Source organism: Medicago truncatula, chromosome 1, assembly GCF_003473485.1.
Source record: "Medicago truncatula cultivar Jemalong A17 chromosome 1, MtrunA17r5.0-ANR, whole genome shotgun sequence".
NCBI classification, from domain to species: domain Eukaryota; kingdom Viridiplantae; phylum Streptophyta; class Magnoliopsida; order Fabales; family Fabaceae; genus Medicago; species Medicago truncatula.
Window position 1 is genome coordinate 30,185,628 of NC_053042.1, and position 15,256 is coordinate 30,200,883.

The 15,256-nt window shown below is 31.5% G+C and overlaps 2 protein-coding genes across 4 annotated transcripts; one reads left to right on the plus strand and one right to left on the minus strand.

The window, feature by feature from the left end:
- Nucleotides 1-1,064: 1,064 nt before the first annotated feature.
- On the plus strand, nt 1,065-7,679 carry LOC25483841 (CAAX prenyl protease 2). Its single transcript, XM_013612554.3, has 8 exons — nt 1,065-1,399; nt 2,246-2,305; nt 2,481-2,693; nt 2,930-3,041; nt 5,235-5,306; nt 5,491-5,553; nt 6,251-6,328; nt 7,276-7,679. Exons 1-8 carry the CDS (start codon nt 1,148-1,150, stop codon nt 7,416-7,418), a joined length of 993 nt encoding a protein of 330 aa, XP_013468008.2. The 5' UTR covers nt 1,065-1,147; the 3' UTR covers nt 7,419-7,679.
- A 5,599-nt stretch (nt 7,680-13,278) lies between these two features.
- On the minus strand, nt 13,279-14,878 carry LOC25483842 (protein LITTLE ZIPPER 3). 3 transcript variants are annotated; one of them, XM_013612555.3, is made up of 2 exons: nt 14,795-14,878; nt 13,279-13,822 (listed from the first exon to the last, which is right to left on the minus strand). In XM_013612555.3, the coding sequence occupies exon 2, from the start codon at nt 13,783-13,785 to the stop codon at nt 13,567-13,569; it is 219 nt and encodes a 72-aa protein (XP_013468009.1). In that variant the 5' UTR covers nt 13,786-13,822; nt 14,795-14,878; the 3' UTR covers nt 13,279-13,566. The 3 variants fall into 3 exon arrangements, with proteins under 3 accessions (XP_013468009.1, XP_024631227.1, XP_024631228.1); XM_024775459.2 differs by lacking the exon at nt 14,795-14,878 and adding an exon at nt 14,251-14,332; XM_024775460.2 differs by lacking the exon at nt 14,795-14,878 and adding an exon at nt 14,266-14,312.
- Nucleotides 14,879-15,256: the final 378 nt, after the last annotated feature.

Consider the following 15,256-nt stretch of genomic DNA (forward strand, 5'->3'; position numbering starts at 1 on the left):
ATTAATGTAATATATCATATTAATATAAAAAAATATTAAGTATTAAAGTATATGTATGCCGATCAGTTCAGTTTTGAAAAATCAATCCAAAATTCATTAAAAAATAAATAAAAAATAAAACCAAAAATACTCAATTTTGATCCCCTAGAGCTTAACTCACTTAGTAAAGGGATAATGCATAGGTGGTGGATGATATCAAATTCGTTTTCTCTCTCGGTGGTGGATGGAGGTTATGTTTACTCGAAACATAGATGGTGATGGATCAGATCTGGGTTCACTTATGACCTGTTATGGGTTCGATGGATCTTTGGTTGCGTTGGTTTGTGGTGCTTCATGGTGGTTTTCATGATGGTGCTGATTTTGAGTCTTTTGTGGTGGTGCTCGTGGTGGTTTTTAGTGGTGATGCGCATGGTGTCTGGTGTTGTTTTTTGTGAGGGTTAATGGTGGTTTTTATGGTGGTTAATGACAGTTTTGGTGGTGGTGGTGGTGCTAGTTTTTTTGGTGGTGCTTGTGGCGGCTAATGGTGGTTTTTGGTGGTGGTTATGTTTTTTGAAGGTGTTTACGAGAGCTAATGGTGTTGTTTGAGGTTTTATTCTCGATAGTTTTTCAAAGGTTGTTTTGTAGGTTTTTACATTGCTGTTCGGGGGTTGTGTGCGAGCATCATAAAGTTGTGATGATGTTTGAAGATTTTGGTACAACTTTTGTTTATTTTGTTGAGGAAGTTTGTCTTTGACTGTGATGTTTTTTTATTGTCTTTGATGCACGAGTGTATGAGTTTTTTATTTGGGACTCCTCATTTATCCTTTGTATATTGCTATTTTAAGACTCCTCGTCTAAAACTCCTTGTGCTTGTGCTGATTAAGATTCATTATAATTTTAATAAATTTCATCATTTTGACTTATTTAACAAAATGCATATTTTTTTTTTAAATTAAAAAAAATATATATATATATATATATATGCATAAATGATGAAATTAAAAAATAAATAAAAATAAAAAAAAATTAAAAAAAAAACATATTTTATACCGTGGACGGGATTCGAACTCAGACACCCGTGAATTCCTCTAGCGCCACTTCACTTTGACCAAACCCAAATCAGTTCTCGACGTTCGAAAGTACCAATCGTACCAAAGAAGTCAAACTTATGTCCATTTCTCCTTCTCTAGGTTTCCAACAAGCTTTCACCATGGACCTCCAAAACGACGCCGTTTCCAAACCAATTTCAGTCCTCGCTTGCATTGCTATGGCGTTGCTCTACGTCGTTACCTTATACGCTCCCACCTTCCTCCTCCGTCTCCCACCTCCTTCTTCTTTCACCAATTTCATGATCCGACGCTTCCTTTGCGCTGTCGTTTCAACCACTATCTCTCTCTTCCTCACTCCTCTCATCCTTCCCGTATGTATGCTCCCTCTCTTTTTTCATTTCTTTACATTTCAACCCGTTAATCACTTGTTCTATTGTAGCTTTTTTAGTAATCAATTAGCTTATTTAAATTTATTAATTAATTACTGTTTTTAATTTTATGCTCAAATGTTTGTATATTATGCAGTTTAAAGTAGTATTGTGAATGTCTTTATTATCTGTAGTTAGAGTTTAAACCCCCATGGGTTGGCATAAGTATGAAGGACGGACACTCCTCTCATTAGGTGTGTCCGTCCCGGAGTCGGACACGTGTTGTGTCCGACACCGACACACTGACACATATATTACACTGAATTATGTTATTTTCTCAAATTATTAGCGGTGTCGGTATCTGTGTCCTTGCTTCATAGGGCCTAACCAATTGATATAATTTTTATCAAAATAATTTTTCGATAGTTTATTTGAAACTAGTTATTTACTTTTAAATGGAAAAGAATTAGCTTACTACAACTTTGATATGTTAGGGAGAAATGTATTTTTTTAGGTGTCAAGACATGATCTTATAAGAATGAAACCTAGTGTTATCTCAATTTCGGATTACAATTTACATTAAATAACGGTTTGTTAAAATTCTTCTATATCTATGCTATGCTGCAATAGTGCTATAGCCGCTATTTGGCAATATTTTGTACTAAATCGTGTACCATAATAGTGGTTTGCTAAAATTCTGCTACATTATAGCCGCCATTTTGACAACACTGGTGAAACTTTAGGAATTAATTTGCATTTTTCCTTTGATTTAATTTACTCTTATGACATGTATATGTTGTAAATCATCAGTCGTATCATTAATCATGATAATTTACTTTGTGGTTACAGGTGCAAACTAGGGACTTGCCATACATTTTGGGCGTTTATGGCATCCGAGTGGATCACATGGTGAGTATGAGTATCACTATCACATTCACAGTGATAGAGTAGAAGTGTGTTTTGTTTTGTCTTCTGTGGACTGGTGGTGTCAAAATTATGCTCTTTCTGTGGTATGCAGATTGGGAAAACAAGGTCACTCGTTCCTAAATTTCCTTGCTGAAATACTGTTTTCTGTATGAAACAGTGGCAGGCTGTGTTCATTCCTCTTGCTTTGACCTCTCTAATGTATGCTGGCTCTTTGTTCCTCAAGTCTCTTCTGTTGTTTGATTTTTGGAGGCAACATTCATTTTTTGGTGGCGAGATTTCCATCGATTCCCTTAAATGTGCTGTGACGAGATTTATTGACTGGTTTTCTGAAATTTCATCAAATGTTTTGACTTGGCGAAACTATGTTGTGGTTAGTACCATTATCGCTATTGTGCTTTTGTGAACATTTCGCCAACTGCATGCCACTAAGCTTTTACTTTAATTTTGTATGCTGCTTATAATGAGAGTTGTATTATAAAAGTAAATACTATTTGCTGACTTATGAGTGCACATGCAATTTAGGTGTTGTGTGTTTTATGGGTTCATTTTCACATCTCATCTCATATGCAACATGGTAATCTTTTGTTATGATATACTGAACAACAGGCACCCCTTACTGAGGAATTGGTGTTTAGGGCGTGCATGCTTCCTATACTTCTCTGTGCAGGGTTTAAACCATACAGTGCTATGATTCTTTGCCCCGTTTTCTTCAGCTTATGTAAGTTCTAGAAATTGTATCTGTTTTCTAAGGTTAGAGAGTATCATTTTCTTTTCTTGTTTATACATGAGAATCTCACGGGCTTTAGCATTAATAGTTCAAATTTTTTCAAGAGAAGCCATCAAAACCCATTGTAATTTGCAGTATACAGTTAGGGATTTGAATAGTGGTGTAAATTATTATTAGAGCTCAAGTTCTTTGTGCCATTTCTCGTACTATTTTTAGTGATAACGTGTCAATAACTGTTCTTCTAACTTGTAAAATCAATAAATTAACTTATATGATATAAGTTAATTTATCTGTGTTTCGATCCACGTACTCCAAGAGAAACTCTTGTCATATTTTGTTTATTAATTCTTTACAAAATATGTTACTATATAGGAGATATTTTTTACTTATATTTTAGAAAGTATAGTATATGTTACATTGAAATTGAAGCTATTTGATGAAGTAAGCATCAAATAGTTTTAAATTTTCATGAAAATTTGTAGACTTGATCTTCTCAATTAAAACTTTTAATTTGACAGTTCAATTTAAAATGTACGAAATATTATTAAACGAAGTAATTATGACAAAATTTACTCCTGCTGGAAGTGGATCCTCATTATGTGCAGGTGTAGTGTGTAAAGATTCATTTGGTACCTTTAATTGTAGGTGGATTCTAGGGTGAGGGATCAATTAAGTCCCTCACCGGTGAACCATGACAAAAATACCCTTCGATCTAATTAATGGTCTAGATTTATTAAAATAAAAAATGAGACCATCAACACATGTTCACACACAACCATGCCCTTATGTCTTCTTCATCTACCTCCTTTTCAATTGCGTACATGATTTTGCTGGAAAATTGAAGAATTGTAAACTTCCAACTTTAATTAGTTCTCTTTGCTTATATATGTTTGCTAAGAACAAAAAAAAGAAGAATGATTTTGCAATGTTCCTCCAAACAATTTTAAAGTTCAAAGGCCGTTATTTTTTTTTTTTTTTGGTACAAGTTCAATGCCCATTTTTTATCACCTTCATTTGAACCAAAGTTTCAATTGATTTGTTTGTGTGTTAAAAGTCCATAACCGAACATTATTCTTGTTGTGTTTTTCACCATGAACATGAAGTATTAAAGTTTCAAATTTTAGGGGTTTCTCTTTTGACACAATAGTTATCAACACCAAGAAATTGGGTTTCTGTCACTTTCCCATATCTGGTTTTTCATTTTCAAATGGATGTAGATGTTTTCTGCAAGCATCTTCTAGATTTACATATTTCAAGGGAGTTGAAGAAATATAATAGGGACAAGATTGTATGTTTTTTTTTTTTTTTGAGGGACAAGATTGTATGTTAAAATGTCTAGATGTTCTCAATATTATTTTCAATAAATCTCAACCATTGATTCAATCAAACGGTATTTTCTTCATGGTCCACCGGTGAGGGACTTAATTGAACCCTCACCCTAGAATCCACCTAATTGGTATGGGTGTATGTGTATTTTAAGCACTTAGTGGCCAGTAAATAACTGTCTGATTTTTTTATTTTAAATGTATACCTTTGATTCCTTTTCATCTGTCTATGGAAAGAAAACAAGTCTGTTCCTATTTATCGATATATTTAGAACTAAGTCTAAGATAAAATTTTCTCAATTATACCCTTATGTTCACAGTAAATTAGTGCACTATTTAAAAGTCTAAAAGTGAAGAAGTTATAACAGGAACAAGCAGTTAGAAAATGATTTAAAAAATAGGATCTTTTATTGCATTTATTAATATATGTGCTACTATGGAGATATAAAAAGAGAGGCAATATTAATATATACTAAAAAATGTCTGGCTGCATTTATATTATAATCAACCTTGGCACACCAATAAAAATTTAAGATTAAGGATTACCCTCACAAAAAGGAATGATATCATCAAAGTAACCTGCATATACACACCAAATTCAACAGTTGTCTTAAGATGTAAGGCTGTAAGCATAGTAACAGTTTGGTAGTTCCTGACACTTCAATGAAATTATTGCATATTATGCACAGCACATATGGAAGATAAAATTTTGATAGCAAACTAAAATCACTATTTTTTATAAACTTCCATTTGATTGTAGAGTGCAGAACATAATTTACCTTTGCTAATATTATTGTCATTTACAAATGCAATTTGCGTGAGTCTTAACTAGAAATTTTAACACATGATTGGTTTGCAGCTCATTTAAATCATTTCATGGAGATATACACCAAACAGAACTACAGAATAATGAAGGCTGCTATGGTTATAGGTATTCTCAATGTTCACATTAATACATTGTTCATCAAGTTCCGGGGTTTTGTTTTATGAAAGTCTTCATGGCATGGTTGCATGCTATATTATTGAGAATTTGAGAGATTTTGGAACATTTCATAAATCTAAACTTAGTATTGTTGGATAGTAATCTTACACAGCCAAATGAATCATGTCTACAGGACTCCAGCTTGGCTACACCGTTGTCTTTGGGTCATATGCTTCTTTTCTTTTCATTCGAACTGGTATGTGATGTTGACCTATGGTTATGTTATAGGTTATGGCTATGATATATGTCTGGTCCGACTAGTATTCAATTATGAGAATGTGCTTCTGAAACACAAAATTAGGTACATTATAACATTGCATTTAAAATAATAAATTATATAATGATAGCATATATAATTTAATGACATAATAGAAGTTAACAGTTACCTTAATCCTGCACTTCACACTTAGACAGAAAAGTTAATGTAGTCAAATATAAAAGGCATAACATCTTTTCTGTAATTATAAACTGCTAGTTATATAAATGCAAAGGTTATTATTCAATTTACACATTAGTGGATATATCTTTCATTCTCTCCTTTGAATTGAAGTGACCCTCTCAAGTAAAAGAATACTACATTATCAATTTGTTATTTGGTGGGTACATGTAATTGAACCGGTCTCTGCATAGTTTATCTCCGTTGCAGGTTGAAATGATAAGTAAGAGATAAATATAATATCATGGCTGCATACTTTTCATCTTCAATCTTCATGTAGTCCTATTATTCTTATGAACTTATATGGCTATACAGCTTTCAAGTTGGATAAGTTCTAAAAGATATTCTTTGATAGTAGCTCATTTCTACTGTTAAGTCAACATAGTCCTTTCTGAGTCTGGGCGCATGCTTTTCCTTTTTCTTTCCCTTATATTTGTTTTCTGCTTGTTCTTTGCAGGGAATCTTGCTGCTCCATTAGTTGCTCATGTATATTGTAATTTTATGGGCCTGCCTGTATTGTATTCACAGAGAAGTGGTATGTATGTGTATATTATATTTCCTTTCTTCTATTGTTATTACCCCATACTCTTGACTCAAATTAAGCAAAATCGCAGTCTTAGTTGAAGGACCAAAATATTAGCAAAATCTAACTAACATCACCATCTTTAATGATATAACTCTCAAAATATCTTTCAAAGAAACAAGTTCCCATGCAATATTAAATGAAAAGAAAGGGTGGTTTAGGAAATACAATTAAGTTTTGGTTATATGAAGAAAACTAAACGAGGTTAACCACTATTCTTAATCTGTGTATAAATAATATGTTCTGCTTATAATTGGAGCCCAAACTACTTTCTTGTTTGTTTTTCGTTTCAAGTATTTGCTTTTGATTTCTTGTATCTTTATTTCTTGAATTATTGTCAACTCACTCTGGCCAAATAATGTGCTTCCGTTTATCGGAATAGATTTAGTTTTCAGTTGGAATTTTGAAAAGAGGTTTAGGTTTTGAAATTTTTAGAAGTAGCTTACTTTTATAGTTCTCCATAACTCTTTGAATTGTAAATTGTTTAGAAAAAATATGAAGAAAAGAATAGACAAAGTAGAATGTAGCAACTAGCAAGGGATTCACATGTATGTATCTGTGATAAATTATTAGTGATAAGTTTTAACCATCTTAAAATGCTGTTACTTTGTGGTACTGAAGTTTTTGAGGGATCAGATAAGCTGTATGTAAATAAGAAAGTGTCTCATCATTAGAGTAACCAAGACAGTTTACGGTTCTGAGTGTGGAGTCCCATCACATGGTTAATAGTAATTGTACACAAATCGTGAATCAAAGATAAAATCATTTTACGGTTCTGAGTGAAATCATGTTTATTTTAAAGTTTAGCCATGGATTTCTCTAGCATGAAGATTGAATTGTAGTGCTTATTTCTGCCAAGTCTTCCTATATTTCTCTAACGTTTGTTTGTGTTATTTCAGGGATTGTAAGTATAGCATCCATAATGGGATTACTTGGCTTCCTGTGGCTTCTTTTCCCAATGACAGCCCCAGATTTGTATAATGATAGAATTGATAATTGCAGTTGTTGGCAAGGATACTGCTCATGGAGAGAAAGAATATGAATGTCCTTGATGTAAATGTTAGTTTTCATTATGTAAGCTATGCTACCTTTGTCAAAGTACCATTTACAAAAATATTTACTCATTTTATGCTTTGGGTAAATTTTCCGAGTTAAAATTTGTTTGTAGGCTTTTAAGTTATGGCGTAGTTTCTAATTGCAAAAAATGGCAACTAACAAGAATGTTCGTCTTGATGTTTTTTGTTCTTTTCAAAACGACTTCACAAAGCAAGATATGATTGTGCAGTGTTTATTGATTTTTATATTGATTTAGGCTCTGCATTTGTAAATCTCCTAATAATCGATTTTTCTCACTTTATTCCCGAGAATGTGGCATTGGGAATCCTTAGGTTTGTTTTAGGTGTTATTTTTGGGAATATGATTTGCAATGACTTTCCCACTTTTTTTCCTCATGGAAAATAAAATTATTTACCAAACAGGAGAATAATGTTTCTGGGGAATAATATTTCCAGAATTCTAAATTTAATACATACAACAAACTGCTAAACTGCATTATTTTCATAGACACTTCAAAGAATTTGCGTGACTTGCTAAACTGCATTATTTTCTTGGAATAATAATTTTTTCCCTATAGATTTGACACAGAATAATAAAATGCAGGGTGTACATGTAACAACAAATAAAACAAAATTGATCTAAGATGGGGCAATTTCACAATTACCCCATGCTAAAACTCGCCAAGATATATTTTAGGCTTAAATATGGAAATGGTCCCTGCAAATATCTGACATTTTGGTTTTAGTCCCTGTAAAAATATTTTTTTGGATTTAGTCCCTGCAAATATAGAATATTTGATTTTGGTCCTTGGTATTTAGTTTTAATCCTTGTAAAATCATTTCATATTGAAATTGGTCCCTATAATATTCATTTTAGTCCTCATTTTGAGGGACTAAAATTAAATATTCTACATATTACAAGGACCAAATCCAATATGAATCAATTTTACAATGACTAAAACAAAATACCAAGGATCAAAACCAAATTTTCTATATTTGCAGGGACTAAAATCAAAAAAATATTTTTTCAGGGATTAAAACCAAAATGTCAGATATTTGCAGGAACTATTTTCACATTTAAGCCTATATTTTACATTGAGTTGAGAGCAACATGTAGGTGTTGGACACCACGTCGTCTTGTTATTTCATCTAATGTAAGATTCCTTACTCATATTTAAGGATGCCATTTGAATATGCCCACAGAGATAGTGTCCCATTCAGGGTTCGTGGACGAAGAATTTCTTCTGCAGAGATGGAGACAAGGGAGAAAGTCATTTTCAAAATAGTTCGGGGACAAAGATGAAGATCATATCCACCACCTTATCGCGATGAATCAAGATTCAAATTTTAAACGAGAGAGATGTTCATATTTAATGTCTAACGCACTTTAACAAAAATCCTATATATGTTAACACACTTTCTTTTATTCGAATAGATACAGACGGAGATCCATCGGAAACTGGGACGCTTTGTGGTGGGGCATTTTAGGCGATGAGACGAGGAGTGGAGAAGTACCATTTGACATCCTTACCAACACTTCATACTCTAGCACTTAAGTGGGACCCACTATTATAAGAACTGTCCAAATTTTATCTTACCCAGCCACAAAATTTAGCTAAATTTCTGGAGTCAGTACCTGACATTTTCTCTACCTTAGTGATAAATATTGGGAAAAATGAACCTTTGCAACAATTGTATGGTGTCAGTGTTGGTGGATCCCATAAGTGCCATTTGACCTTCTAAGCAAACTTTGAATCATATGGTAGTTTGATTTGCATGCTTCTTTTCCTTCACCCCACCCCAAGAACCCAAAATTTCAACTTTTTGCTTTCTTGAACTTCTTAAGTAGTAAACTTCACTTCTAAATGAGCTAATTTTTTATCACGAAAATATAATAATAAATCTATGTAGAAAAGACAAAGTATAATTTTAGTCTTTTTTATTTTATTATTATGCTTTATTTTCTAATTTTATTTATCAAACACGTTGTAACTTAACTCCATATAGTATGTGATATAGTTTTAGATATGGTTATGATGGCAGAATCTTGAGGCTGCAGATACTCTGTAACATAGAGTATAATTTCAACAAAACATTTAATACAAAGTAAGTTGAATCAAAGAGGTACATGTTGGTCCTCCTCCGGGGCACCTCTTGATTTGGCCATATGGTTCTGTTATACTTCAACTCTACGTACACTACTATATGTTAATTTATATATATGTTTTTCATCATTATTTGTCTTGTTTATTAAATATATATTCCCTCCGGTCTCAAATATAGGAAAAATAAAATAAAATTGTGATCTCAAATGTAAGAAAAAGTATAGTAAAAGCAACCTAATAAATGCTACTATTCCAATTTTACCCTTGTTAAAAATCACATTCTCATAATTTAAAGCTGCATGCTCCCATACTGTTTCATGTTACCCTATCTCCATGAGTTCAAAAGTCACTTTCTTTTCATACACGTGCACAGTAATTATTACTTAAACCCACTCCATCATTAATTATTACTAAAACATGACAAGGGCAAAATTGGAAAAGTTGTACATTTTTTAACATGACTTCAATGTAATCAATTCATTTTCTTAATTGGTGTACTTTTTTTTTTTCCCCTACATTTGAGACCGGAGGGAGTATATATATATATATAGATTTTATGCTGACTTTTGGGTCTTCAAAGGGAATCTTAGTCATGATACCATGGTCCATAATTTTATATCAAGATTGAGATTCTGAGCTTGTGACATGGTTTGGTGACCTTAAGAGGTCAGCTTCAGTGAGTGAGATGCAGGGGTCACACGAAGAAAATTATGATTTTCCTTGAATTTTGATTAGACATATTCTCATTGTATTTTGAATATAGAGATGCAACAAAGTTCACAATATGAGTTTTTATTTTTTTAAGTAACTTCACAATATGAGTTAGAACACGATTTTTTATATATACACATTTGTTCTCTTTTAAAAATAAGGTGTCAAATTTAAATAAAAAAAATTATAATGAAATTTTGAGATTAGAGGATGGTGTCACAGTGCAAGGTAGAAAAGACATTAGAACTCAAAAGTATTTATAAAAGACATACATTCTCGAGATTCAAGTGTCATAATCCTTTTAAATTTAGAGATGTTTTTTACTATGATCTGAGCACATGCACCATATTTTTACCGTTTCTAATTTTTTGAATTTTTTTTGCTCTTCTGTTGTTTGTTCTCTCTCTCCCTGGGAGTGATCTTCACATGGAACAAATATACAACGTCGAGTGATATGAACAAGGATATGGGCTGCAATGAATTAGGGTCAAAGATCGAGTCCAATGAGTTAGGGAGAACCACATAAATTATCATTAAAAGTGGAGTGACTATGTTGCTATTAAGTGGTGATTCATTAGTGCTAGAAGATTGATGACTCACTAGCTTGTTAGGAAGAACATAGAATAATATTAACTATATAAGATATTGTACTCCCTCTTTTAGAATCATCAATGAAATTAAATCTATTTCCCTTCTCTTCAATTCTCAGGAGATTTTCCTCCGGCCTTACAAATCAGAGTGAATTTAACCCTATCATCGAGATACAGTGTCGAAAATTTTATGTCCAACTAACACTTGTTAAGCTTATACACACACATAATAGTCACACAAAGGGTTTCAAATAACGGTTGCAGCCGTATTATGATTCTTAATATTGTGGAAATCATGCTTAAATGTGGTTGATGTGGTCTCAAAAGTCGTATTATAAGGATCATTTACTTAATTAACCCAACCATCATATATCAAGATAGCATATTTTTCTATTATGCTTTTGATTTTATAAAATATATATATAAATTAGTTTATAATTTAATATTTTTAAAAATATATTAAAAATTGAAAAGAAAACGAAAAAAAAAAAAACTATTGATGGTAGTGGTTAATGTCGAAGACCCGCCAGTCAACATCAGGGCTCTATTGTGGACCACTAGAGCTTCACCTTGAGATGGTCAAAGCTCTTCCATTTGCGGTTATGATCCCCATAGGTTTGTAGTTGGCGAGCACCGTGCTCCTGTGATGACCATCGTTCAGGTTGACCGCCACCTCCTCATCAATAATTTTATTAGATATTTAACTGTTTTTAAATTTTTGTATTAAATATTAAATTATTTAAATATAGTCGGTCCAATTTAACAAAATTATTATTATTTTTTTTAAAATAAAACTGATACGTTTTTTTTTTTTTTGCTTTCTTTCTTAATGGTTTTCTGTTATTTTTTATAGATATTTTCTGTTTTCTTTTTTTTTTTTAAAAAGAAATTGTATTCATCCATTGAAAATGTAATTAATCAAAAACATATTTATCAATTATAAAACTATAATTTTTAATATACTTTATTGTGCTCCGGTGTTGACCATCGTTAAAGTTGACCGCCATCTCCTCATCAATAGTTTTATTGAGTATTTAATTGTTTATTAAATAATCAATTATTTAAATATATTCTAATTTAACAAGTTAGTCTTTTTTTTAAATTAAAAAAAATGATATATTATTTTGTTTTCTTCCATTGAAAGTGTAATTTAAATAAAAAAATGTATCCATTAAAAAACTATAATTTTTAATATACTTTATAAATAAATTGGACGGGTATTCGTCCCTTGAAAATATGATAATGAATCAGATGATTTTATGTTTAAGGATGGATTGATTATATTTTTAGAATTTTTAATGAAATATTAATAGATTAATAAATTGTTTTGATCCATCACTTACCATCCAATTCATCCATTTTATCGCCCCTAATTTCAATATTAAGAATCTCTTAAATTTATCGAGTAAAAATACTTTTAAGGTGTGTTTAAAACTACATTACCCTTCAATTTCTCGTGTTCCAATATCCTTCTGACGTTATTTTTGTGAAACTAAACATTAAAGCTTTACTTTAAAGTGCGTTCTTCCTTTTTCACCACTAAAAAAACAGCTACCTAATATAGTTAGATGAAAACTAGTTCTTAAAATTTTGTGACTTAGGTGCTAATTTGGGGCTTACATACCTTTAAATGGCATGACACACAAAAGAGACTTGTAACAAAATTGAATGACCAAAGTTTTAAAGAAGACTTAAATTGCATAACATAGATTTACATCCCTTTCCAACTCAGACAGTCAAACATATGTTGACAACGTCATGTCCTAGAATTTGATAGGTTACCACTGTTTATTCAAAAACCACCCTTTGTTTTTCAAATGAATCCTCATTGACTTTCATTTCTGATTAGATCCTCTCCTCAAACAGAATCTGAATGATAAGCCATTTTCGTCATCCTTCGTATTCATTTTCAATTTTACATCAAAAATGTGTATATATGGTATCAAAAAATATCACTTTTTTGTAACCCTTTTATTTTTCATGAACTTCATGTTTTTATCTTTTGGGATATTGAGCTATTTGTTTGTCAACTCAACTGAAAAGAATGAAACATTTTTTTTATGAATAATGAAACAAATCTTGTAACATGACACAATGAATCATGAATATCATTTTGCTCTGCTTCATGGAACAGGTTCATACATGTTATGGTAATCATCACATGGAAAATTTAGTTTACATTATTATAACTCATCACATTCATGTGTGACAACTTAGTAAATTCATAATATCTTATTACTATATAATTTTAAATGCCCACTTATTGATCATGATTGTCCGATTTACATCAATGATCGACTGAATACGAAATTTGAATCACCAGATTTTAAATTAATGGTTGAGATTGATCTGCGGATGACGAAATTCAATTTATTAATACATGCAATGTTGATCGCAAAGAGTGAGAAATAGAGTGAGAAATAGAGTTTGGCAAAGAGAGCTAAACATAAAATAAAATTATATTCCTTTCTAGCAGATAAGACTGAATACATCATATGATCATACACAACCTTATATTCCAGAAATTCATATATAAACCCCCCCAATAAAAGAAATAATAATTAAACATGAAAATAATAGTAAAAGTTCTCTTAGTAGAGAACAATTACTATACCATTGTCCTAGATAGAATAGAAAATGCAACTACTACTACTTCCAACATTGTTTTACACCAAAAAGGAAGAGAAAATTTTGCACATTATTATTATCTAGTGGGGCATAGAAGCTTCTTAATTGTTGGAACTTGGATTGCTTGGACCAAGGTTAAGAGCAGTGCTTGGACCATTGCCATTCTGAGTGCTGCTACCACCCTTTGAAAGCTTCTGTTTCAGCTGAGATAGCAGAACCTGATTCTCCTCATTCAGAAGCTTTGCTTTCTTCCTAAGTTTCTCATTCTCTTGCATAATGTAACAGTTCTCCAAGTACAGCTTTGAGTTCAATTTTTCCATCACTGGCAACAAAAATTCAGAACTTTCTGAAGTTACCCTGAAACCAAAAAAGAATATTTGTATCAAAACATGACAAATAGGATCATATATATTATATTATATTGTAAAAATATGTCGTAAGAGTTTGACCGGTCAAACAATCGTAAAATAGTCATTAATATCATTTTTTGACTGGAAAAAGATATTTTTTCAAACAATAATTTGTGTCTTGTGACAATGAACATTAAAAAAAACAAATAATAGAACAAGCTTAATAATTTTTCTTGAAAAAATTGTTGCTTTATGATTTACTTTGGTAGATATAATTATGACACATAAACAAAGAAGCCAATAACAAGAGAAAAAAGCATGGTGGGTGGAGGTCAGAAACAATTGAGTTTATGGACCACAATGTCAAATAAATAGACCATACAACTAGACTGAAAGAAAAATAAAACTAATGAAGGTGATTAATAGGTGAGAAACCTGCACTGCACTCACTTGAAAGCAGAAGAAAAAAAGGTTTCTTTTTGGTATCCCAAGAGAGAAGAAAAGGGTAAAAAAAAACTCCTACGTAAAAAGAGACAAGTTTTGTACTAAGATCCTATGTGTGTTTTTATGTCTTTATGCATAAACACATTTTTTATGTAACAAAAATTAAAATATCACCAATAGAGACAAAAGTGGCACAAAAGTTCTCAAAAGTTAAATAGAATAAAAAAAAAAAAATGAACATGAAAATCTTGGTCTAATAAAGAATAGAAGTTTATAGCTAGAGAAAGACAAAGAAACCATCTTTAAAATAAATATTAAGAAAAATGGTCATGGTTCACAAAAAAGGAAGAAGATGGTTATGATATGTAGCCTCAACATTGAGATATCTAGAATGAAATTGTTCTAAACAAACAATACAATGTTGGCTACATTGGTTTATGAAAGGAGAGTATGAAGATAAGAGAGGATTAGTGAGAGAGAGAGAGGGGTGGGGGATCCTAATAATCCTAAAGAACTTTAAGAAAAAGATGATCACCTTTTGGGAGAAGAAGAATGTGATAATAGAAGAGAAGAGAAATTGTGAGTGAATGAGGAAGTGAGGGAGAGAAGGTGTTAATTTATAGATAGATGGAAAAAGGTTAAGGGACAGAAGGGATTAAAAGAGGGGAAGGGTAGGGGGACGTGCCTCAAAACCTGACACAACAATCATGCATTTGTAAGCATGGAAGGCGGCCGGTTAGTAGCCTAAAAGATTTTTCTTATGATTATTATTGTTGTGGCGTCATGTGAATCATGATTCTTTCCTATGAATTTTTTTTTTTTTTTTTTTGACCATTTTTTTTAAAAATTGTATTTTTAATCACATTCTTTCTATGAGTCAAAAAATAAAATTATGGTTAATGAATTTTAAAATGTAGAATTTGTCTAGAAAGAGTGTATTGTTTTAAAAAAAAAAATTGTATTTTTAATCTCATTCTTTCTATGAGTCAAAAAAATT

Bases quoted from the DNA above. Each gene is read 5' to 3' on its own strand.
- LOC25483842 (XM_013612555.3), bottom strand. From the start codon at position 13,785: ATGGAAAAATTGAACTCAAAGCTGTACTTGGAGAACTGTTACATTATG.
- LOC25483841 (XM_013612554.3), top strand. From the start codon at position 1,148: ATGTCCATTTCTCCTTCTCTAGGTTTCCAACAAGCTTTCACCATGGAC. The intron at 1,400-2,245 runs GTATGTATGCTC...TTGTGGTTACAG, and splicing joins TCACTCCTCTCATCCTTCCC to GTGCAAACTAGGGACTTGCC. The intron at 2,694-2,929 runs GTTAGTACCATT...ACTGAACAACAG, and splicing joins CTTGGCGAAACTATGTTGTG to GCACCCCTTACTGAGGAATT.